Here is a 23480-nt window from a genome sequence, read left to right as displayed (position 1 = left end):
AGTAAGTAAGTAAGTAAGTACCGCAGAGGCAACGAAAATATACATTTTGTATCTAGTAAGTATTCTCTGTAAATTTATGGTTTTAGTGATAATTAAATCAAAGGAATATGGCGAGTAAATTTCGAACTTTTATACTCAAAATTAAACCGTATCCTCCAGAAAATAATTGTAGTTAAGAAAGTAAAGAGATACATAAACATTTATCTGTAATGACTTTAGACTGGATTAGATTTTTTTTCTTTCCATGGAGTGCTGTTGCAATAACACTTTCCCTGGACCTTCCTAATGACATATTCTAAAGTAATTTGAAAAGCATTGGCGATAAAACCTCTCCTATATTAGATCATGTTGGGGAAGGAAAATTACATATATAGAAACATCCTCATCCCACAAAATTTCTTCAGGCAAGAGAGAGTGAGACAAGACAGAGGCTTCCGATTCCGAAGGATGAAGATCGAATCCTAACACTTGAGTTTGCGACAAAATAAGACAAATTTAAATGGTTGGACAGTCATAATATACAGAGTATACAATATCAGTATCAAATACAGAGTAATTCACTGCTAGTAGTCTTAACAGCTGTAACTTATTCATGCCTGTGGTAATTTCCAGTCAGAAATATCATATAAAAATAAGTGTGAGTTTGAACGGTTGCGGAACAATAGATGTTTTAATTCCAAGAATGATTTGTGTGTAAGTCACCATAGTTTCACGTTCCCATGTGACAGTGTCAACAACATCCATAAATTAGTCAGTAGTAAGAAATTTGCAAAGCAGATTTCAACATCCTTTCAATGTATGTAAATGTATGTTGTGTTATGCTTCACAATCAGGTGATTGGTTCATTTAATTTCGAGGGTCGTAGTGCATGTGACATTTATCTGCAGTTTTTGAGGAATGAATTGTCTGACGTGTTGAGAGCCGTACGATTGGAAACATGAACGCCATGCATTTCCCTGTTTTAGCTGAGCAACTGAATTGTATCCTTGTTAAGTTGGCACTAACTTCGTTGACAAGCGGCGGTCGCTCAGTCGGTATATTTCGCTTGCCGACTAAAACCATGGAGTTTGTTTGTTTATTATCACTTTCCAGATGGGTGGGTCAATCGTAGCAGCCCACAACATCGACCACCTAGACCTCCAGACCTCAACCTCCATAGAGTTTTATGTGTACGTGCACACGCAAGATTTGGTGTAGGAGCAAAGGTAGAAATAGGCGAAGTATTGCAACTCCGTCGCGTTCTGGAACCTACGTTAGGTACAAAGCGCAGTTCAAATGAAATGAAGCGTCCTATAACCCACACACTGACTCGTAGACGAGCCAGCATGCGTACCGAAGTTGAAGGTGGTCGTTCTGACCATTTATTATACATTTTGCAATGGGAATTTTATGCAAATGCATATTCAATTATTTTCACTTTTAAGCCTACTTTCCTTATTTAAAAGAACAATAAAATGAGTTTTATGGGATCACCTTGCTGTGTGTGTGTGTGTCTCTTTATCCAATATAACTCCTTAAAGCCGAAAGAGTACATTCAGAAAAGCGTTTTTTTTATTGCTAGTGGGGTGGGACTAAGTCCCTTGTAATGCGGCCACTACTGGCCTACTTTACNACCCACACACTGACTCGTAGACGAGCCAGCATGCGTACCGAAGTTGAAGGTGGTCGTTCTGACCATTTATTATACATTTTGCAATGGGAATTTTATGCAAATGCATATTCATTAATTTTAGTTTTAAGCCTACTTTCCTCATTTAAAAGAACAATAAAATGAGTTTTATGGGATCACCTTGCTGTGTGTGTGTCTGTTTATCCAATATAACTCCTTAAAGCCGAAAGAGTACATTCAGAAAAGCGTTTTTTTTATTGCTAGTGGGGTGGGACTAAGTCCCTTGTAATGCGGCCACTACTGGCCTACTTTACCAGCCTCAGATGACAGGTGAGGGTGATTTTGGAGCAATTGATTGAATGAAGATTGGCAGGGGAAACCGAAGTACTCGGAGAAAACCTGCCCCAGTGCCACTTTGTCCACCACAAATCCCACTTGACCATACCCGGGATCGAACCCGGGCTGCCGCGGTGGGAAGCCAGCGACTAACCGCTTGAGCTATGGCGCGGCCTCAGAAAAGCCTCGCGGAGGCGGCCGTTACTCAGCAAAGACTTAGTTATTAAGTTTTCGGGCTTCTGCGCGCTGCGACTCACTGCTAACCACAACCCTCTGTACTTAGCCTAGTTTTCCTGTGTGTCTATTTGTATATGTATCCCCCTATTGTTGCTAGGCAACGGCCCAGTTACTGAGCAACGGCTAGATAAACACGTTACCGCGGTAACGAATACACACGCAAAAATACAATAATTTTTGGGCTCGTCGGTTCCTATGCGGTTTATGTCGTATTAAAGAAAATTTCTTCCTAGAACTTACTGTTTAATATGCCGATAACCGTTGAAATCTTATATGTATATGATATTTCCAACTGAGAATGGCACGAGATATGAAGTCCGAAAGTTAAGATAATGATTCGTGAGTTAGCCTGCATGTGTGTGTATGCGTGTATCTTGTTTGATGATAGCATGAATAGAAGAAAGGTAACTAATTTAAAGAAACAACGTCTTTCATGAGATGCATTTGCCTCAGCTTATCAATAGATATCCCATCCTTTATTAAAGCCGACCGTTTTCATGCCAGTTCGAACCTGGATGCTATCCTGCGGACGATGAATGCAGTCCACATTATCATAACTTAATTCTCTGAATTCCCTACAGCTTAATGTTGTTCTCTCATCTGCCCCTCGGTAGCCCCGGTGGCCTGTCTTTCTGGATTTATGAAAAAAAGGGCGTGTTTATTTCTTATATCTTTTCATTCTTGTTATTTTTTCTACATACAAACAATAATATAAATTTTGCTTTTTGCACCTGAAATTTTATTATCCGTTTTCTAAGAAACTGGATGTCAGCTAGAGTGGATGAATGCCTGAATGAATAAAAGGAATATACTAGTATGAATTCGGAAATTTCGTCTTGTGGGATATAATGTCTCCTAGTCCGTTAAAATGCAACAAAAATTCCCTAGGAACATGTCTCTTCAATCTTCAGTTTCGAAGAATAAGCCAAACAATAAACCAGCGTGAAGCATATAGCTCTTCTTGCTATATTTTTCATGCTGATTTCTTTCTTGGTTTATTCTTCGACCCTGAAGATTTAGGCGAAATTTTCTTCCGAAACGTCGGCTCATTTTCAACGGACTACACGGTATTATGCCCCAGAAGACAGAACACTTCATAACCACCGCTGCGAGAACCTCAAATCCTAATACGAATGTCTTCGTAGGTTATGGGTAATTAGGATGAGCTGTAACAGAAATGTCCGATTACTGACCGTCTGCAGTGAGCAGCGGTGAGGACGTACTGGTCAGTAATGAGTGTGCCGCCACAAGCTGGAGAGTTGTTGCCTGTGATTAGAACCATCCATGGGTATGCATTCTGCGGTGTCGTCTCACCTCCGATGATGCGAGTGTTGAGCCTGCGACTGATGTTCAAGTTGGATATTCCACAAGCTTGAAATAACACAGTTGCCTTATGCCAGGTATTCAGATTCGATAAATCATATTATGAAATTTAATTTGGGTGTTGTGCAATCAATATGACGGTCTTGTGCATATTTACTTACTATATACACACAAAGTAGAGCCGGGATAGCGTAGTCGGTATTCCGACTGGCTACGGGCTGGACGACGGAGGGGTCGGAGTTCGAGTCCCAGTAGGGTCAAGGATTTTCTCTTCTCCATGTCGTTCAGACCGACTCTGGGGTCCACTCAATGAGTACCGGGGGCTTTTTCCCCCGAGGTAAAGCGACCGGGGCGTGAAGCTGACCACTCACCTTCAACTAATGCCGAGATCAGGAAAATGTGGGTCAATACATCCACTCCCTCATACGTCTTCATGGCGTAGAGCTAATTAGTTAAGCACAGGGAAAACTGCACCTTAACGACATCTTTAAATAATAAGAAAATTACGGTATACAGCATAAATTACATTTCAAGTTTCCATTACAAAGCACAAAACAAAGTCTCACGTGGAAGTCAGGTATGTCTGCTAATCCGTCTCTGATGACGTATCAGCTCCTAAACTTTGATGAATTTTCTTTTTTTAATAGGACAGTATACAATCATTGATCTTGTCAGCAGTTCGACTTTCACTCATAACGACCCATAACATCTACCTTACATCATATTAAAAGTAAAATATAGATTTGTTCCTGTGCTTAAATAATTAAGCACCAAGTCATGAAGACGTATTGGATAGTGGAGGAGTAACTCCACCATCTTGACCTCAGCACTAGACGGAGGTCCGTGGTCGTCTTCACTCCCTGACATCATTACCTCCTGGAGAAAGGTCTTCGATATATTGGGTAGGAGGCTAGATAGGCCCAAGATCTGGTCTGGACGCTGTGGAGAAGAGAGAAATTTCTTGCTCCTGCCTGGAATCGAGCCCCGAGTCTTCGGCCTTCCGACCCGTAACCTGGTCTCTATACCGCCTACGCCGGTAGATTGTTACATTTCCTTACCGCATTGTTGGCACTGTGGAGCACTATACGTTGTGTACAAGGTTGTTTCAGCTCGGCTGCTGATTCTCGTGTCTCCTCTGGTTCTATAACCGGAGGAATGCACCTTAGGAAAAACAGAAGCTAGTCCAGTTCTTGCATCTACATTATAATAGAAGAGAATGATTTGACAGACATTTAAAGTGTGCTTTATAATGGTATTATATAAATAATTTAAATACTAACAGCTAAAAAGATAAATATATCCCTTTAATAGATCGTGGAGACCCATAGGGTTTTGAGACTTCCAGGCTCCCACATTTTCCAGACAATCGGCTCACAGATGGCGGTAAGGTTGTTAGCCTTAAGTACCGGCACACATTTACCCCCAGAAATATCTGGTACTTATTTCTGTTACAGGCTGAGTCGACCCCAGGGCCATATTTTGGCTGGAAGGACTTAGTCAATTGAAAAATCTAATGATTTCATTGGGACTAGAACCCACGACCTTTCGGCGTGTAACATAGTGCCAAACCAACCGCGTTACTCGGTGCCCCTACAATAACAGGATAGTTCTTAATATATATGACATTTTGTAGTTTGTTTTAAATATGTGGAAATATTTTGACGTGAATGTAAGAAGGCTAAAATCTGATGGGGCTATAGGCATTGAGCTTACTGAGCAGACAGGTACAACTCTTATATCAGGGTTATGATGGGTTACAGTAAATGAGTTGAACGCTCAGAATTACTGGCTTTTCGGATGTTCTCCAGCTTGTGTTAATTCTTAAAACTAGAGAACACAAGGTTTTGGAAAACTGGATCTGTTTCCATCCTCGGGTGAGTTATGAGATACCTGAGGAAGGAAATAGATCCAGTTTCCGAAACTTTGTATTCTCTAGCTTTTAGAATACCGGATGATGGACGAAGTCCAAAAATCCAGTAATTCTGCGTGTTATACACCATCGTACTTTTCAAATAATGCAGTCAGCACAACTCGATAATAATGGTGACTGCCCCATTCGAAAGTAGGTTAAGACACACAACGGTGTGCATACTTCGGAAGTTATACACCATCGTCAGAACCCTTTAGAATCTAAACGTGTGTAAGTTCAATTGACTGGCATTGTGTCAAGCTAAACCCGGAACAATGTTAGGGTACACAAGAAGTACCCCCTGCTTCGGTAACCAAAGTGGGCAATGCCTTTTGCACGGAAAACATCGCAAAACGGATGACTGTTTCTTGAAGTGACGGCGGTTTAGAAAACCTGCTTTGGATGTGAAGAAGGTTATTTTTGGGTCACCATATTATATTAATGGGGATATAATGTTTCAGCTACGATAAAATGGTGATGCTCATGTTCACTGCTCGTATTCAGCCACTCCAATGCATTCACCTAAACATACATAGTTACAAAGCGATCACATTTACTATTTGAAATAGTTTTAAAAATGCGGATGTAGGAATTTGTAACGGGCATGATAGCACTAAACCGATCCAATAAGGTGGCAAGGAATCTTTCAATCTTAAATTAAATCCTTTACAATCAATGACTGTTTGCACTTCGATAGCAGCCGACTCACCTGAACTTCCTGTGTTTGATCTCCAGTAAGAAGTACAGTAACAGCCCATGGGAGCAACCACTGTGTGTAGGTCATGGTAGCTTCTCGTATGGAGCACCATCCAATAAGATCTTCCGTGGACTGCGGAGAAGGTAAAGTGAAAATCTGACTGGAGACATTATGTCACCGGCATGATGGTTGTATATTTGCTAATCGACTGTTTGAAAGCAGGTCCGACTCTAGTGTAATGTATCAGTGATAAAATTATGCGGGTTTTGCGATGTTGTTACGAAATTATTTGAACTAATTTTAGTATATATATGTATATGAGGCAATTTGTTGTTATATATGTGTTATGTGACTACGCTTGCCAATTATATAGTTCGTGTGACGTATTTACACGATTCTATGTTCTGAAGTATGTCTCCTGAAGGAAAAGCGGGCAATTTAATTCAGTGCTTTAACGGAAAAACGAGGGAATGAAAAAAAAATAAATGAAAGAGATGAAAGAAAAGAAGGGAGGTGTTGATGGATAGAGATATGACAGAAATTATTCGCAAATGAGGTGGACTTTTTAATTTACCTAATCCTTCCAGCCTCACTATGGCCCTGAGGGCGACTCAGCCTCTAACTAAAATTGATACCAGGGGGTAAAGGGCGGCCAGCGGGTAAGGCTGACAACCTTACCGCCATCTGTTAGCTGATTGTCTAGAAAATGTGGGAGCCTCAACATTTCACAACCCTATGAACCTCCACTGCCTGTTACAAGGATACCTTTATTTTATATTTGCTTTACTTTTATTATTCCCAAACGAATTTCAACTGCTTCTCCACCAGTTCTCGTCGAATAACAAAATTTCTCGTTGAGTGCGAAGCAATTTCAGCACAGCCCTAGGGACCTTTATGCAGTGGGACACCTGTAGAAATTTCTATCCAGATTCTTAAGTAAGGCAATAGAAAGATATGTGAGGAAGTTTTATGCCTCTGTTATCCGGCAAGATGCACCATAAATAATAAAGTGGTAACAAAAAGTTCTTATCATCGACTGATTATTTCAATCGGTTATTCCAGGGAGTACAAACCAGACCGTCATATAATGGCATGATGTGTTATGGAACACCAGTGTTCGACAATGTTGTTTAACTTTCCATTCTGTGGGAGAGATTTCATTTATAAAACGAAGGTACTCCTGCCATTAACAGCTTTGTTAGTCTTACCGTATGGTTTCTATAAGAACACGCGTCTAATGATATTATTGTGTCCACTTGTCCTTTTCATCACTGTGTCTGTTCCTGAGAAATAACTTTTGAAACAAATGAAATTTCAATGAAATCTTCGTACATTTTTACGACTACACGCTAATCTATTTGTCTTTGTATGTTTTAATCATATAGATGACGGCCGTGAAAAGGTCAGAAGTCTCAGTAACAGTAACTTATGAGTACTTAGTGTGACGCCCTGAAACATGACACTACAAGTACGCTCTGGTTTCTTCTTACTCCCGTTTTGCGAAGATGTCTTCAGATAGGGTACAATGAAAATACCAGCGTCATTTGAACATATCTGTATTTAGACACAGTATATAACGAAGTTCTTTTACCCTACTTTTCTTATTTGAAAAAATTAAAGGTAGGCTTATGCGAACACCAAGCTGTCTGTGTATTTGTGTATCCCCCCATCAACTTTTGTATGGATGAACCAGTCTTCATGAAACTTTGTATGTATATCATGGCACCTGAGCCCATCTTAACTGCGTTCTTCACAAATCTCTCTTATCAGTCTGTGTGTATCTATATGTGTATCCCCCTATCGTTGCTAGGCAACGGCTCGATAAAAAAACGTTACTGAAGCAACAAACACATATCTAACTGCAGAATGATTTTTGGACGTGTCGCTTTCTATGCGGTCTGTGTCCTATCAAGGAAAGCTGGCGATTAGTTCTTCCCAGAACTTCTTGCTTTATGACTAAGACCTGAGGGGCTAGGCCGCCGAATCATGTTATCAATATAGTCACNTCACTGCTCTCACATAGCTGTGTATTTTTCCGCAGTCTGCTTTTACCGGTTCTCACGGTCTCTTTGCTTGCAGATTTCTATATATTTTTCTTCTACCCTGAAGATGGAGGCGATACGTTCCTCCGAAACGTCGGTTAACACCACATATACACGGCGCAAATCCCAGAAGACTGCTTTCTTCATAGTCACCGCCGTGAAAGCCTCAAATCTTACATACTTATATTTTCTTTATCGTTGATGCTATTTCCATTTATTCTATAATATTTCCATTATGTTCAATACATCTCTGATCTCAGTCTGTAAGATATAAGCCTAATACGCTTAAATATATACGAGGAATACATTTCCATTGCAACTATAAGTATATTTACTCATGATACGATGTTTAACTGAAGTCATATTAGTTTAATTTTATAAACCATTTTAAAAATAATTGTGCACTTATTAAAAACATAAAATGGGATATTATTATCTCGTCACTGATGAGCCTTGTAATACATATAACTTAATTTTAAGTCATCACTTTCAGGTTGCCTGAGTCTGAGGCCATCTTCGCTGTCTAGAATCCGAATTTTAATGTCGATGAACAATAGCAGGCATCGGCAGTGTTGCTATATATCCAGGGTACGTAGCTGTTGATTCTGGTGTACAGAGTCGGCGTTGTGGAATTAATGCAATTGTTGTTGGCAGAAACTATACCTGGAACACAAAACAACATAATTTTGCACAAATATAATTATGGAAACGACTGTTAGAACTTCAAGAAGTGTGGTGCGACCAGCATTGGGAATATACTATGTTATCTTTAAAAAACCATTTCAAATTCTGCTTTCCTGGTCTCCCACATTAAACTGCAATGTAGTGTAACCGATCACACAACTAGTAGAGTGGATGAACAACTCCATGGTCTTTCTACAGCATGTTAAGTATGTAGGATACCAGGATTGGGGAGGAGAGTGCAGAATATATGGCAGAGGATTTGCCTGGGCGCCAAGAGCTGTTTCTCTGGGGATTTGCCTGGGCGCTAGATGTTTCTCTGAAGATGAGTATTTACCAAGTCTTCCCCTTCCTCTGTTGTGTTGTGCTACTCAGCTCGCCTGGAGAATAACTAGCTTAATCTCACGCTGTGATTTGATTGGCAGTAAATCAAGAACGGAAAACTACTTAAGCTGAACAAAATAAGACTTACTTGATGTACACTGGCTATTATTTACTATGCCAGGCTAACTTTTATTAATTTGGTTAATACAAGTTATTATTCGGTTTGATAAGCAGGAAGTTATAAACGGGTTGGACAAAATAATGGAAATACTACAGATAATGTACACATTTCTTTTATTAATATGGTGCTGGATCATGTCTTGCCTTCGGTAGAGTTGCAGTCCTTCTTTGAGTAAACTCTGGCAAGTTCTGGACAGTCTCTAGCGGAATTTGATACCTTTCTGTTCGAATAACATCTTCAAGTTGCTTTAGAGACGTTTGAGGTGGGAATCTGTTCCTCACAATAGTCTCCGAAACTGACCCAGAGTGGTTAAGTGATGTTCAAATCTGGTGATTGTGCTGGCCAAGGAAGATGTTGAAGTTCACCTTCTTGTTCTTAAAACCATGACTGAACAATTTCAGCTGTGTGAATGCGGGACATTTTCATCTTGGAAAACTCTATCATTGTTAGGAAATAAGGTCTGGATCATGGGGCGCACCTGATCGCCCAACCTGTCCACGTACTCCCTTGCAGTAATTCGGCCATGAGTGCTAATAATGGGACCAATATAATACAGTACAATGCAGTACCACATCCGGATACTTGATGTACTTCCTACACCTGCAAGGCATTTGCATCTGCCTACCATAGAAGTAAATTTAGTATTCCTTAATCCAAATTACAACAATTTAGAAATTCGGAAGACATTGATGAGTTCATATTACTCCAGGCATTCCTCCGTTCTAATCGTTCTGTTTGTTACAACAACACCGACCCTTTCTGTACCTCCTATATGCCTCAAGACACTTCAGCTGTCTTAAGGGGTAACTAAACAGGTGTTTACCAGGCATCAAGAAAATTAATCAAAATCTAAACTAAACTAAATAGATAGAGTTGAAAGGATTCTGACGACGGTGTATACTGTACTTCTTTTGGCTTGTTTTGGACTTCATCCATCGTCTGGTATGTAAAAGACAAAAGACCACGATGTTTCGGAGACTGGATCTGTCTCCGTCTTCAGGTGGGGAAGGATAAAACTACTCAGTTGGGCCCGTTAGAAAAAGCTAGTCTCAATCACTGAACTTAGAATCAGGAAAAAGGAAGAAAGAAATGTATTGTGTGCTTAGCATAGCAAATGTCTATTATACTCACGAATATTCAGGCAATAATATGGATAATATTTACGAAAGTGTTGATAGCGTAGTCGGTATAGCGACTTGTTACGTGCTGGAAGACCGAGGGGTCGGAGACTGAGTCCCGGTGAGGGCAAGAATTTTCACTTCTCCATGTCGTCCACACCGGCCCTGGGGGTCCACCAAACCTCCTATCCAATGGGCAACGGAGGCTATTTCCCCGGGGGTATAGCGGCCGGGGCGTGAAGCAGACCACTCAACTCCAGCTAGTGCCGATGTCAAGAAGGTGTGGAACTATACATCCACTCACCCATAAGCCTTCACGGCATAGTGCTTAATTAGTTAAACACAGAGACAACTTTACCTTTTTACCTTTACTCTGTATTATACTAAAATTCTTAGGAAGAACAATATGCTTCCTCTTCGTAAGCATTCTTACCGATTAGCTGATACACTCCACGAAGATCCCTGAATTGGACTGGTGCTCCAAGGTCAACCTGAAATGATGCATAAACTACTTGTGAATAAAGAAATTAAAAATGAGCAACTTGTCTGTTTAAAACAGTTTCTTCCTAATTTAAATAAATATTTTCAATAGTAATAATTAACATACTTTATGAGCTATTACCAATTGGGTTTATACTATATCAAGATTAATGAGAAGTTCTGAGAAGAAGAAAAATGCACACTTTCCTTTGATAAGAAACGGACCGCACAGAAAAAGGAAAAATTAGGGAATTCACAGACACGCAGAAAAGGAGATCTGCCTCCTTTCATTTCTTCAAAATAAGGAAAATTGACTATAAAGAAAATGTGGGAATATGTACTTACGGAGCAAACTTGGTTTGGGGCGCCGCTAATCCCGGCACAACCTGTATCTCCTGATATCTCTTGCGAGTTAACGTTGGCGTTCTGACACTGCCCTTCTCCCAGTACTGGCAGACCGAGCTTCTTGGGCAGGCACAGATTGTCAGAGGGAAAACTTGCTTGTCTGCCTTCTCTGGAGTTCAAATTCTCCCAGAAACTCTCGCCTTCATAATCAGTCCACTCTGCATAATCATCTGAAACACATACGAGTATGTAAGTTTGTCAAAATCCGAAGATAGGGACTGGCCCAACTTACTTGATCAATGTAGCCTCCTAAAAATCTACCCCTGAAGGAAGTGACGCTAAGATGTGATTCATTTCTAGAAATTTTTTTGGCAGCCCTCAAAGGCCGACGTGTTTTTATACGTTTCTAGTCTGATGCTATTAGTAAAAAAAATATATATATATATATTTCCGCTTAGAGTGACGAACGCCTGAAGTTACTGTAACATACTTTCGCATAAGCAACGACTGCACTGTGACAACGTGAGATTTATACAACGTGGAATTGGCTGAGAGGAATTTCCATTCTCTGATTTGATGAGGCAAGGAGATAGCGTCTACCGTGGAAGTTATCGAATGAAATTTTATGTTCAAAGTTCCTTCAAGGTATTTACGAACCGTTAAAGGATGCAATATACAAGATCTTACTAGCAACGAAGATAAAGGAAAAGAACTCGAAGTGTAACGAATGCAGAGCAAATAGATTACAAGTTAAACTGGATGAACTGTCTGAGTAGGATGACTGCAAAAGGGTACCAAAGCATATTCTATCGTACACATCGCAAGGATGCGGACCGAGAAAGACCTTGGAAGGCCACGCCATAGCTCAGGCGGTTAGTAACCGGTTTCCCGGGCCACGCCATAGCTCAAGCGGTTAGTCGCTGGATTTCCACGGCGGCGGCCCGGGTTCGATCGCGGGTCTGGTCAAGTGGGATTTGTGGTGGACAAAGTGGCGCTGGGGTGGGTTTTCTCTAAGTACTTCGGTTTCCCTTGCCAATCTTCATTCCACCAAATTCTCCATTATCATAATCACCCGGGGCAGGCCAATCAGTAGCCGCCGTGCCGAGTGGACCCAATTGGACTCAACCCCCTACTAAGAGAACCGGCTTCCCACCTCTGCAGCCCAAGTTCGAGCTCAGGTCAGGTCATTTGGGATTTGTATTGGACAAAGAGGCAGTGGGACAGGTTTTCTCCGAGTTGTTCAGTTTCCTCTGTCAGTTCTCATTCCACCGACTCATCATCACCTATCGCCTGGGGGTGGTAGAGTAGGCCAGTTAGTGGCCTACGTACCAAGTGGACTCAGTCTCACCCTACCCCAAGGAATTAGAATGAAAAAGACCTTGGGAATGATATTTTTGTAATGTCGGAACTGGCTTGGTTGTACATAACACGAAGTGAAGAAAATATGGAAGTTATGTATTTCGCAAGAAGTGTAAGAGATTGAAGCAAACAAATATTCATTTTGCCCTACCGTTCATCTATCCATCTTTACTCCTTCATATCTGAGTTTCAGAACTTCTCAAATTATTTCGATAAATTTTTGTACTGGATAGGCTACAGGCCGTCAGCGAATTTCATTTTTGCGCGTATCGGTAACCAATGCCTCACCAGAATTTCTTATACGAATGTTATGGAATTTCACTAGAACCGTTCCATGACAAAAATTATGAGTTTAATAATTCTCGTGGGTATCGCTCGATGCATTGAACAGTGTTCAAGCAACGAAAGACCTCCCCGATAGTCTACTAAGTGAGGTGCCTTTGCACCTCGTTCCCTTTTGCCCGCCCAAGCAAGATCCTGTACCCCTTGAGAAAGATGTTCTGTTCATATAGCCAGATTCTCCTGGGTTCAAAAGAACATCAGAGAATCAACAAGTATTGACAGCGTCACAAGCGTGGCAGCAATATAACTAATAAATTGGCGTCTACAGGTGTGTCAGAAGAATGCACGGCGAGGAGACGGTACATTTTGTAAACTCTTATTACTTTAAGAGCAGAATTCATAGGCAAAGCCTCGCAGGTTGTGACATTCAGTCTATCTTCTCTCTCTCTCTCTCTAATATATACAGTATATTAGTTTACTTCCTTTATATATTCATATTTACTTCTTTAAAGCCGAGTGCTCTATATGGACTATCTACTTTAATATGCCAAAACTCTGCATTCTGTCCTGAGGATATATTTGAACGTTTTATATGGCTCTATTGTTAAACAGTCTTTCTTTCCCTAAAGAGCATTAACCGTTTGATATTTGTGGCAAAGGCGTAATGTGTTCCTGTGATGTACGAACTCAGTGCACCTCTTCCAATGGTAACCACAAAATGTCGCCCTAATACAGCCCTCCCACTGTTAACCACAAACTCTACTCTAGCGCAACCCTTCCAACGTTGATATTAAAAATGAATTCCGATCATACAGAAGCCCAGGCCGAACTTTTCTCCCATGCTCGTAACAAAGTCTGTATCATAGAACTTGACTTCTTCAATTCCCAAAGCTTTACCCTCTCTCAAACATATCTCCGGCTAAAGGTCGAGCAGGAAATGTTTGGGAAACTTCAAAAATTTTTCTTGCTTCCCTTACATGCAATGTCTCTCTCACTTCACTTCTCCCTACCACTTTCTCTTCTGTATCTCTCTTTTCAGTCTTTAAAAGGTCAGTGAACATAAACCACCGTACAATGATGCAGTGACGAAGATTGCAGTTGTTAAGTCGTTATTCCATTGAGTGTAACCTCTTATAATCTTTTTTAAGAAGTTAGGTTATGGTTTAAATAAGACCAATTCCTTGTACCTGTGCTTACAGCCCGTCTTCGTCGGCCAGGAGCGGGAGTGGTCGTAGTAGTATTGGCAGTAGTAGTGTTCCCTGCACCAGTGGCGTTAGTTGCAGCCGGGCCCTGAGGTGTCGTGGTTGTAGTTGTCGTCGTTGAGTTTGGTTCCTGACCCCAGCTGACCACAGTCACTACTTGACCCAAATACCTAGCATCTGTAAGCAAAATCTTATATGATCGCGTGTGCTAAAAATAAATGTAATTTTCATTTCATGCATCCTGTTGTGTTACAATATACAGCCTTTTTATTATATCCGTCACAACACAACTAATATCAAGATCAAACCATTTTCGGCCTTGCTACATGTTTCGGCTATTGATAGCCATCATCAGGCAAACACATGATTTACACATATATACACACTACTGAACCGCAGCACCAACAAAATTGGATAAAATATTATTACAATACACGTATATAAAAAAACTTTACGTTGTTTACATTCCTTACTTTGTGAGATGGGGCACTGACTGATATTATAATTTGCTTTACTACATCTACATTACGAGCCTCATACACAATTTTATATACGCAAAAGTATGAATATTCCAACTTGTCCGTGGGAACGAAACAAAAAACAAATCACAAACCAACGACTGACACGTTGATGTAAAAACACCAAAAGAATTTTATTCTTATTTTATATCAGATTTCTGTTTTATATAACTTGATTTATTGTATTTTTTACGTCAAGTTTTTTCTATATTTTAATAATATTGTATCCAATTTTGTTGGTGCTGTGGTTCAGTGGTGTGTATATGTGTGTAAATCAAGTGTTTGCCTGATGATGGCTATCAATAGCCGAAACATGTAGCGGGCCGAAAATGGTCTGATCTTCATATTAGTTGTGTTGTGACGGATATAATAAAGAGGCTGATGATGACTGAAACGTCGAAACTTGTTTCACGAACACAGTAGACCCATTGCATGTAATTAACTGCAGTTACATTCAGGGGGTGTTTAGACGGACATGTCCTACTTAAATTGTATTAATCGTGATAGTAGTAGCAATAGAAGTAGCAGCAGTAGTAATAGCAGCAAACAGGGACAATATTAGTAGTGATGGTAGTAGTAGTAGTAGCAGCAGTAGTAATAATAATTAGTAGTAATACTATTAATAGCGGTGGAAGCGGCCGCAACTTACTAGGATCCGGAAGGCAGACTGGATTAATATTCTGATTGAATGTGACCGGATTGGTGAGTTTCAGGAGAGCTATGTCGTGACTTCCGGTCCGAGCATCGTAGTTCGGCAGAGCAGTGATGCTGGATACACTGTCGTTGACAGAAGAGATGTCCACCCGGCAGCGGTCAGTGGCTCCAAGAGTTACTTTCACTTGATATGGCGTTAACCTAAAAAAAATCCTTTTGTTTGAGCCTAATATTAGTTACTGAATTTTCTAAGAATCCGTAAATGCTCACAGAATTTTCATAGCACATTTTTTTGTATTGTATAGCATTACAGTGTAACAACAATTGAAGATGTAACAGAAATTCACAACTTTTTATACACTTCTCCGTGGTATTAACTTTACCTGCATTCTCCAGTATCCCTTTCCAGTCCTGCCTATTATCGAATGACGCTGAGGCCGACATATAAGGGCACCTCCCACGTGTAACATGCACAAATACTCAGCCGTATACTGTCTTTTTTGTATAGTATACTGTATATATGCTCTTGAAAAGAAAAGGAAAGAAAATGTCCGCATTCTAGTGTATAATTTCTTGTAGTCAGTTGAAAGTCAATCAGCTTTTCAGCGTCGAAGAATAGGCCAAGGCAATAGGGCAGCTTGCTACCCGCTTCAGGCTGGTTTCTTCCTTGGATTATTCTTCGACCCTGAAAATGGAGATGACATGTTCCTCCGAAAATCTGCTTGGATTCCAACGGACTTTACGGCGCCATATCCCAGAATGTAGAACTCTTCATAACCACCGCTGTGAGAAACTGAATTCTTACAAATGAAAATAAATATTCAAAATCTTAAAAAAAAAATTCACATTCTATGGTAAATATTAAGCTTCAGTCTCATAGCTTCTGAATACAAAGCAGGCGTAACAACCAACCTGCGACGTTCTCTGAGAGACAAAGTATAATAGTCACATAACATCAAAACCAAACGAGAAATAAAAATATATGTTCTTATACTATACGAATCTTTAAGTTTTTACATTGGACTTGGGAATTCTCACCTGAATCGTAGCGACTATTTTCCGAATTCCCTTTCCTCTTAGATATGAAGGGGCGCTTTGTTCCTTTCTTTTCGTGCATTTCACATGCTTACGATATATCAGGTATTTTAAGTCTTAAAACATCTCCCTTATGTAATTTCCTTTTTTTTTTCCTTGGCACTACAGCCCCAGTGGGCCTAGGCCTACCTCCATGAACTTCTCCGATCACTTCGGTTTTTCTAGATCTTAGACATACGGTAGGACTACTTGGGCGGGTGATCAGCTCGTCTCAATGCCTCTACCTGTACATAAACACAGAAAAAGTCACACAAACATCCATGCCCTGAGTGGGATTCGAACCCACGATCCCGGCTTCCGAGCAAGCGAAGACAGTGCACGCCTTAGACCGCTCGGCTACCGTGACCGGCATGTAATTTCCTTACTGCATAGTAAATATCAAAGAAGGATTAAAAACTATGACTTAAACACCTCTGAGGAAAATGCAGATGTAGATTAACAGCAAAAATTGCGTAATTTAGGTTTCTTAATCTTGGAAACTGCCAGTTTGCCTCACATTGCAGTGCTTACCCAGCCAGTGGTCCGTTTGATGTAATGACATATCTGTCATTGATAAGTACTCCACTGGAAATACGCGTCCCATTGAGAATAATAGCCACCAGCCAGGGAAACTCGTGTGACTGAGAGAACTCTCCACCCTGCAGACGAGCATTCACTCGGTTTGGTCGTCCACAAACTGTGAATAAGAACTATAGTAAAAAAAAAAAGAAAGACATCCATTCACAGTTTCATGGACCCAGCAGTGGTCTGACTCTCTGGCGACCGGAGTTTGTTTCCCCACATGCCAATAATCAATACTTATACACAGTGGACTATTTTGACATAAAACTTTCAACGTCACAGCACATTTCTATAATTCAGTTCAATTTCTTTATTTAGGTACTTGGATCGAAGAGAGATGAAGTGACAGGAGGTTGGAGAAAACTGCATAATGAGGAGCTTCATAACTCGTACTCTTCTCAAAGTATAATTACAATGCTCAAGTCAAGGAGGATGCAATTAGCAGGATATATAGCACGAATGGAGAAGAAAAGTAATGCGTATAGGATATTCGTGGGAAAGCCAGAAGGAAAGAGACCACTGGGAAGACAAAGGCGTATGTGGGTGGGCAATATTAAAATGGATCTTAGAGAAATAGGATGGAATGGTATGGTTTGGACTGCTCTGGCTCAAGATAGGGACCAGTGGAGTTCTCTTGTGAACACGGTAATGAATCTTCGGGTTCCGTGAAATGCTGGGAAGTTCTTGAGTAACTGCAGAATGGCTGCTTCTCAAGAAGGGCTCAGCACCATGAGTGAGTGAGTGAGGTACTGGCCAACAGCGAGTGGCCTATAACAGGCAAGCACTGAAAATACCGTATTTACGCATGTATAGGCCGCAGCACAATTTTCAGACAGAAATTATAGAAAAAATAATTTTCTTGGAATATTATTTCAGGAGTATTACACCCTGTATTACTAATTATGAATATATTTTTTTTTAAAATGAAGTATGATTTCGAATATTTCGAATATAAGCCGCACCCCAGTTTTCCTCTTGAATTTTTGGCAAAAATGTGCGGCCTATACATGCGTAAATACGGTATACATAACAAAAGCTAGAGTAAAGCTAGAACTAGAATTAGAACTATACTCAAATTTAATACTATTTAACAGAACAATAGGGCGAACTCCATAATGACGTAATTCGATAGGATTAAGCAAAGAAAAACGTATCTTCTCCTAACAAATAAAATAGAGAGAAAGAGAAAAAAATCCTTGCAGTTCAATATTTATAGGTGAGGAGTACTCACGGCAATTGCAAAGTCTAGGTCTTCCAAAGAGGAAAGATAGGAATCCTCTAGCTTCCTCCTGTAAATCAGAAAACAGTGCATATTTTGTATCTCAGTTCACACACAGACACAAATACATAAGAACACACATATATATGAGTATGTGAACGATGGCAGTGTATTTGTAACTAATACTGTGACCCTCTCGATATTCCTCTGAGCTCGGCCTAAGTACAATAAACTAGCCAATAAATAGTCTTTCCTTGAACGGAACTCTGATGTGGAGGAACTTATGATACTATAGTGTATAGACCCGTTGCTAAGCGGGGACTCTGTAAACAGCGGCCGTTGCTAGGTAACACTCGCAACATACACGCACCTAATAATAGAACAAAGGGGTTATGCAACCAGTTTCTAAACAGTGGACCTGTAAACACGCCTCTACCACAATAGAGTTATTGTTGGGAAAGATATTTTCTATTCGGGTCAGTGCAAAATGGTTATAAAGAAGAGAGTTAAATGTTGACAGTTTAGTTGAGCTCTGCAGGAGAGATTAAACCAGTCTGTGAAGAGAAGAGTATGAAGTTTGTGTGAAATGGCCGTCAGTCTGTCAGTTCTCAGTTAAGCGTTGAGGGTTGGCAGTCAGTCGAGCTCTGTAAGGAAGGCTGGGAAGATATGGCGCTAGAGTTGAGGAGAGTTCTGCACGGGTGGCAGTGACAGAAGGACCTGAGCTGATTCTTACTTTCCCTTTGTGTATGAATCTGCTTATGTTTAAGTAATATATGTCCTAATCTTTCCATGTGCTTTTCATCCGGAGACCAATCATTTTTGTAACATGTTATTACATTTCATAGACGAAATTAACAGAGTAACAGCATTTTGTTAAAGATTGATGAGTGATTTAAATGACAAATAAATTATAGGAAATGATATATCTACAAATAATATCTAGAATTTCGTGACGATTGTACATTAATAAAATTATTAACTTTTTGGGCATGATGTGTCCTCCCTTATTTAGCCTACTTTCCTTACTTTGGAAAAAATCATAGGATGTTTATGAGATCACCTTTTCTCTGTCTCTATTTTGTTATGAGTCTTATTAGGTCACCTTGCTCTCTGTGTTTTGTTAGGAGGCTTATGAGATCACCTTGCTCTCTGTCTGTGTTTTGTTAGGAAGCTTATGAGATCACCTTGCTCTCTGTCTGTGTTTTGTTAGGAGGCTTATGAGATCACCTTGCTCTCTGTCTGTGTTTTGTTAGGAAGCTTATGAGATCACCTTGCTCTCTGTCTGTGTTTTGTTAGGAGGCTTATGAGATCACCTTGCTCTCTGTCTGTGTTTTGTTAGGAAGCTTATGAGATCACCTTGCTCTCTGTCTGTGTTTTGTTAGGAGGCTTATGAGATCACCTTGCTCTCTGTCTGTATTTTGTTAGGAGGCTTATGAGATCACCTTACTGTCCATATATTTTTGTGCCCCTCATATTTTTTTCTGTGCATTCCATTTCGTACAAAGGAAAGTAGGCGATTTTTCTTCCCAGAACTTCTTATTTATTATTTAAAACTACTTACCGGAGATTGCACTCTACCTTCGTCCTCAGGTAATAGGACTATTAAGTTGGGGCCAGTTGATAGAACTAGTTCCTATCTCTGCACCAGTCATCATTAAACATGTTCTGCTTGAACGATAATTTAACTGTCGCGACAGTTTTCCTTAAAATTTTCATATCTCAAATTATACGAGAATCTTTCGAGCAAGTCCGGAGATGTTTTATGCGTACGTACGGACGGACGGACTGAGAGAACTTCATAGACACTCCGCCGGCCTGCGAACCTGACAAAACGGATTCAACAAAACGTCATCTTTGTTAAACTTCTCGATCTACTGCTAAATGTGTGTGTGTGTGGGGGGGAATAATTTGAATTGAGAATACCGGAACACTCTTCTCAGCAAATCGGCAGTGAATCACCGATACTTACTCACACGAAGCATAACATTTTGACGTCAATTCTCTTGTATTCCAAATTATTGTATTCTCTTACATTCGCCAGAATAGGATTTTGTAAAAATATTAATGCTCTTGCATTGCAGTTTGTTTAATGTGTGTATGTTCTGATTGTTAGCCAGTCACAGTAGCCGCGCGGTCTAAGGCATGAACTGTCTTCGCTCGCTCGGACCCTGAGATCGTTGGTTCGAATCACACACAAGGCATGGATGTTTGGTGTGTGTATGCGTTTATTCTGTGTTTGTGTTGTCCTGCGGCCTTTCGAAGGGCTGATCACTAGTACAAGGAGTGCTACCGTCTGTGAAAAATTATTACAGAACCGAATAAGAGGTCAGGACCCTGAATGGACTGAAAGAGCCATTGGAAATATGAACTTCGATTATTAAATAATACATTTAATTCTGAATGGGAAGAGGTTAGAAGGCCCAATCCGTCAAGTGAAGAAGAGGAATGTAATATATAAATTGAAATAAAGTTTAAGATCATTATATCGGGTAGTGTACTTGAGTACTCACATTGGAGTCTTCAGTCTTTGCAGAATGCAGCATGAACACAGCAACAGCCAGCAGCAAGCTTGTCTTCCTAGTAGCCATCATGACCGACCCGCTTCCAGAAGCAGACTGACTGCCTGTGGAGCGCCCTCTTCATATGACATTTCAAATAGAGGTCACCATCATGTGTTTTCATCTATTGTTGTATTCATTAGTGCAACACAAATATCGATGAAGCACAAGAGATGGACTCTTATGTGACTCCGGTAATATTTCCTGAAGACAATCACTTGATGAATCCAAGCAGTAATTATTTAATAATCATTCGCATTAAAAACAAGAAGGAAAACCAAATATATGTGTGTGTGCTGGAGCGCGAGTATTTATGTATGCACCTATCTTAGTTCAATAATTTATTGAATGGCATCGTCTAGGTTGTTTTTGCAATGTTGAATGGCATGATGAGTACGAGTAAAATTCCGTGGCCTATAGTCCGCAAGCGAACTATACCTACCGAGCGACCGCCGCTTGTCGGCGAAGTTAGTGCCAACTTTGCGTGGTCAGTGCAACGGATCCCCACGGCCGATAATCTCGGTTTTATAGACTGGAGCCGCTATTTCCTTGAAATTGTTCCCAAATTATCCTAACGAGGTTGAGTGGACCCTGTTCCAGACTTACTACTTTTCAGAAAATCTGGTAGCGCCGGGAATTGAACCCGGGACCTGTGGATCTGTAGCCAGGAACTCTTGACCACTAGACTACAGATGCGGTCGATGAATACGAATATGGATCGTAAACCGGAGTGGCACAGAAAGAGATGTGACTTTCCATATTTGAAGTCAGTATCCCAACACTTACATGGAGGGACTAAGAAAAGGCAAGAAAATTCTCAGAATAGTAGGTTCATCAGCCTGCAGGGTGTCTGTCTCCCAATTAAGAAGTAGGAGTGCTAATCACTTAACCGCAACGTTTGGTAGAGTCCGTGTCTAAACTTGTTTCTGTATAGTTTTTCCCACTTATACCTGTTTGGTATGTTCTCTATTTCATAGTTGCTGACTGACTACAGATGTACGGCGTAGGGAATGCAAGTACATCTTACTGTCGCAGTGTCAGCAACCGAAATTTCGATCACGACCTTTCAGCTGAGTATAAGGAAGTAAAACTCCCTACTGTAACATATGCACTGGGCAGTACCTGAATAGTTCCCTTGGCACTGCAGCCCCAGTGGATCAAGGCCTACCTCCATGAACTTCTCCGTTCACTTCGGTTTTTCTAGATCTTACACATTCGGTAGGACTCCTTGGGCGGGTGATCAGCTCGTCGCAAGGCCTCTACCTGTACACAAACACAGAAAAACGCACACACACAAATTAAACATACATGCCCTGAGTGGGATTCGAACCCACGATCCCGGTTTCCAAGCTAGCGAAGACAGTACATGCCTTAGACCGCTCGGCTACCATGACCGGCTGGGTTTCGCATCTACCCTAACATATTTCAAGTTTTAACCTAGCTGTTGACGAGCAACGGACAGGCATCTGTTCATCCTGGCTTTTGTGTTACCGTGTTCGAATCTTCAACTTGAGGTAGGCTCTTCTACGTTTCTTGCGGTTTTCCCCAGTACCATCCCACGATGGGCTCATCAGATGTGCCATCAATTCTTTCTCTAAATTTGTTAGCTTTCAATAACTATCCCCCTCGTTAATACCTGACGCTACGTAGCATCTTCAATCGACACAGCGTCTCGAAAACAAAAATGAGAAAGCAGTTTTAAACCAATATAAAGAAAAATTCTAAATACGTCTAATTTGAAATTATTGTTTTCAGAGTCATGATACCCTGCACGCCGATAAAACTTTCGGAAGAACAGCTGCGCCCACCACACTTCACTGTACTATAGCCCAGAAGAACACAATTTAAATATTCACATTCGTTACAATTTCAAAATTCTGAAATGACTTTTTATATACGAATACTAATAACCGATATTTATATATTTCCTTGCAATTGCCTCAAATTTTCGTAATTGTGCATCTGAATATGATTGAAACCAATTTTTGCTACCCTTGATATTTTCTGCTTATTGTGTTTTATATCACCGAGTCAGTTATAAACATAACATATGTGTTCACTTCAAGCGACACACACATATGAATATTCGCGTTCTATTATAGAGACATAACCGTGAAATATCCCACCGTCAATGTATTTTATATTATTCAAGTTCGGTATGATGTACGCGCAAACACCAACCGCCTACATCAGGCGGTATAAGTAAGGTTGCGGAAGGAATGTAACAATATTATTCAGATTGTACTGGTTGTATCCTTTGTACTAATTTTCTTTTCTTTGGCGCTGCAGCCCCAATTTGGTCCTTGGCCTTCCTCCATGAAACTCCCCGTTTCACTTGGTTTACTAGATCTTAGATACTCGGTAGGACTCCTTGGGCGGGTGATCTGTTCGTCGCAAGGCCACTCTTTGTATTCGCATATTGTAAATATTCTTTGCTTCAATGATTTCTTCTTATCTTTTGAAACATTCTCCAGAAAATAATGATATAAATGTAAGCATATCACAATGAGGCCGCGCCATAGCTCAAGCGGTTAGTCGCTGGCTCCCCACCGCGGCGGCCCGGGTTCGATCCCGGGTATGGTCAAGTGGGATTTGTGGTGGACAAAGTGGCGCTGGGGCAGGTTTTCTCCGAGTATCTCGGTTTCCCCTGCCAATTTTCATTCTACCAACTGCTCCACAATCACCCTCACCTATCATCTGGGGCTGGTAGAATAGGCCAGAAGTGGCCGCAGTGCAAGGGACTTAGTTTC

General features: G+C 40.6%; 2 protein-coding genes across 2 annotated transcripts in view; both read right to left on the bottom strand.

Moving 5' to 3' along the window:
- The window catches only part of LOC111869941, a 65687-nt gene extending 59489 nt beyond the window's left edge, over positions 1-6198 (bottom strand). The window contains exons 1-3 of the mRNA XM_023861837.2: positions 6124-6198; positions 4564-4666; positions 3376-3553 (exon numbers count right to left, since the gene is read on the bottom strand). Of these exons, the coding sequence (XP_023717605.2) occupies positions 3376-3553; positions 4564-4666; positions 6124-6198 (356 nt within the window). The remainder of the gene's footprint in view (positions 1-3375; positions 3554-4563; positions 4667-6123) is intronic.
- A 2153-nt stretch (positions 6199-8351) lies between these two features.
- LOC111869933 (transmembrane protease serine 9-like) overlaps positions 8352-23480 on the bottom strand; it is a 50747-nt gene continuing 35618 nt past the window's right edge. Inside the window, exons 8-15 of the mRNA XM_023861824.2 lie at positions 20683-20795; positions 18185-18242; positions 16903-17068; positions 15293-15498; positions 14111-14302; positions 11283-11512; positions 10891-10948; positions 8352-8816 (exon numbers count right to left, since the gene is read on the bottom strand). Coding sequence (XP_023717592.1) covers positions 8677-8816; positions 10891-10948; positions 11283-11512; positions 14111-14302; positions 15293-15498; positions 16903-17068; positions 18185-18242; positions 20683-20795 — 1163 coding nt within the window. The 3' untranslated portion in view covers positions 8352-8676. The remainder of the gene's footprint in view (positions 8817-10890; positions 10949-11282; positions 11513-14110; positions 14303-15292; positions 15499-16902; positions 17069-18184; positions 18243-20682; positions 20796-23480) is intronic.

The sequence above is a fragment of the Cryptotermes secundus genome, unplaced genomic scaffold (assembly GCF_002891405.2).
Source record: "Cryptotermes secundus unplaced genomic scaffold, Csec_1.0 scaffold979, whole genome shotgun sequence".
Classification (NCBI taxonomy): Eukaryota; Metazoa; Arthropoda; class Insecta; order Blattodea; family Kalotermitidae; genus Cryptotermes; species Cryptotermes secundus.
This window is presented reverse-complemented; position numbering and strand designations above follow the sequence as displayed.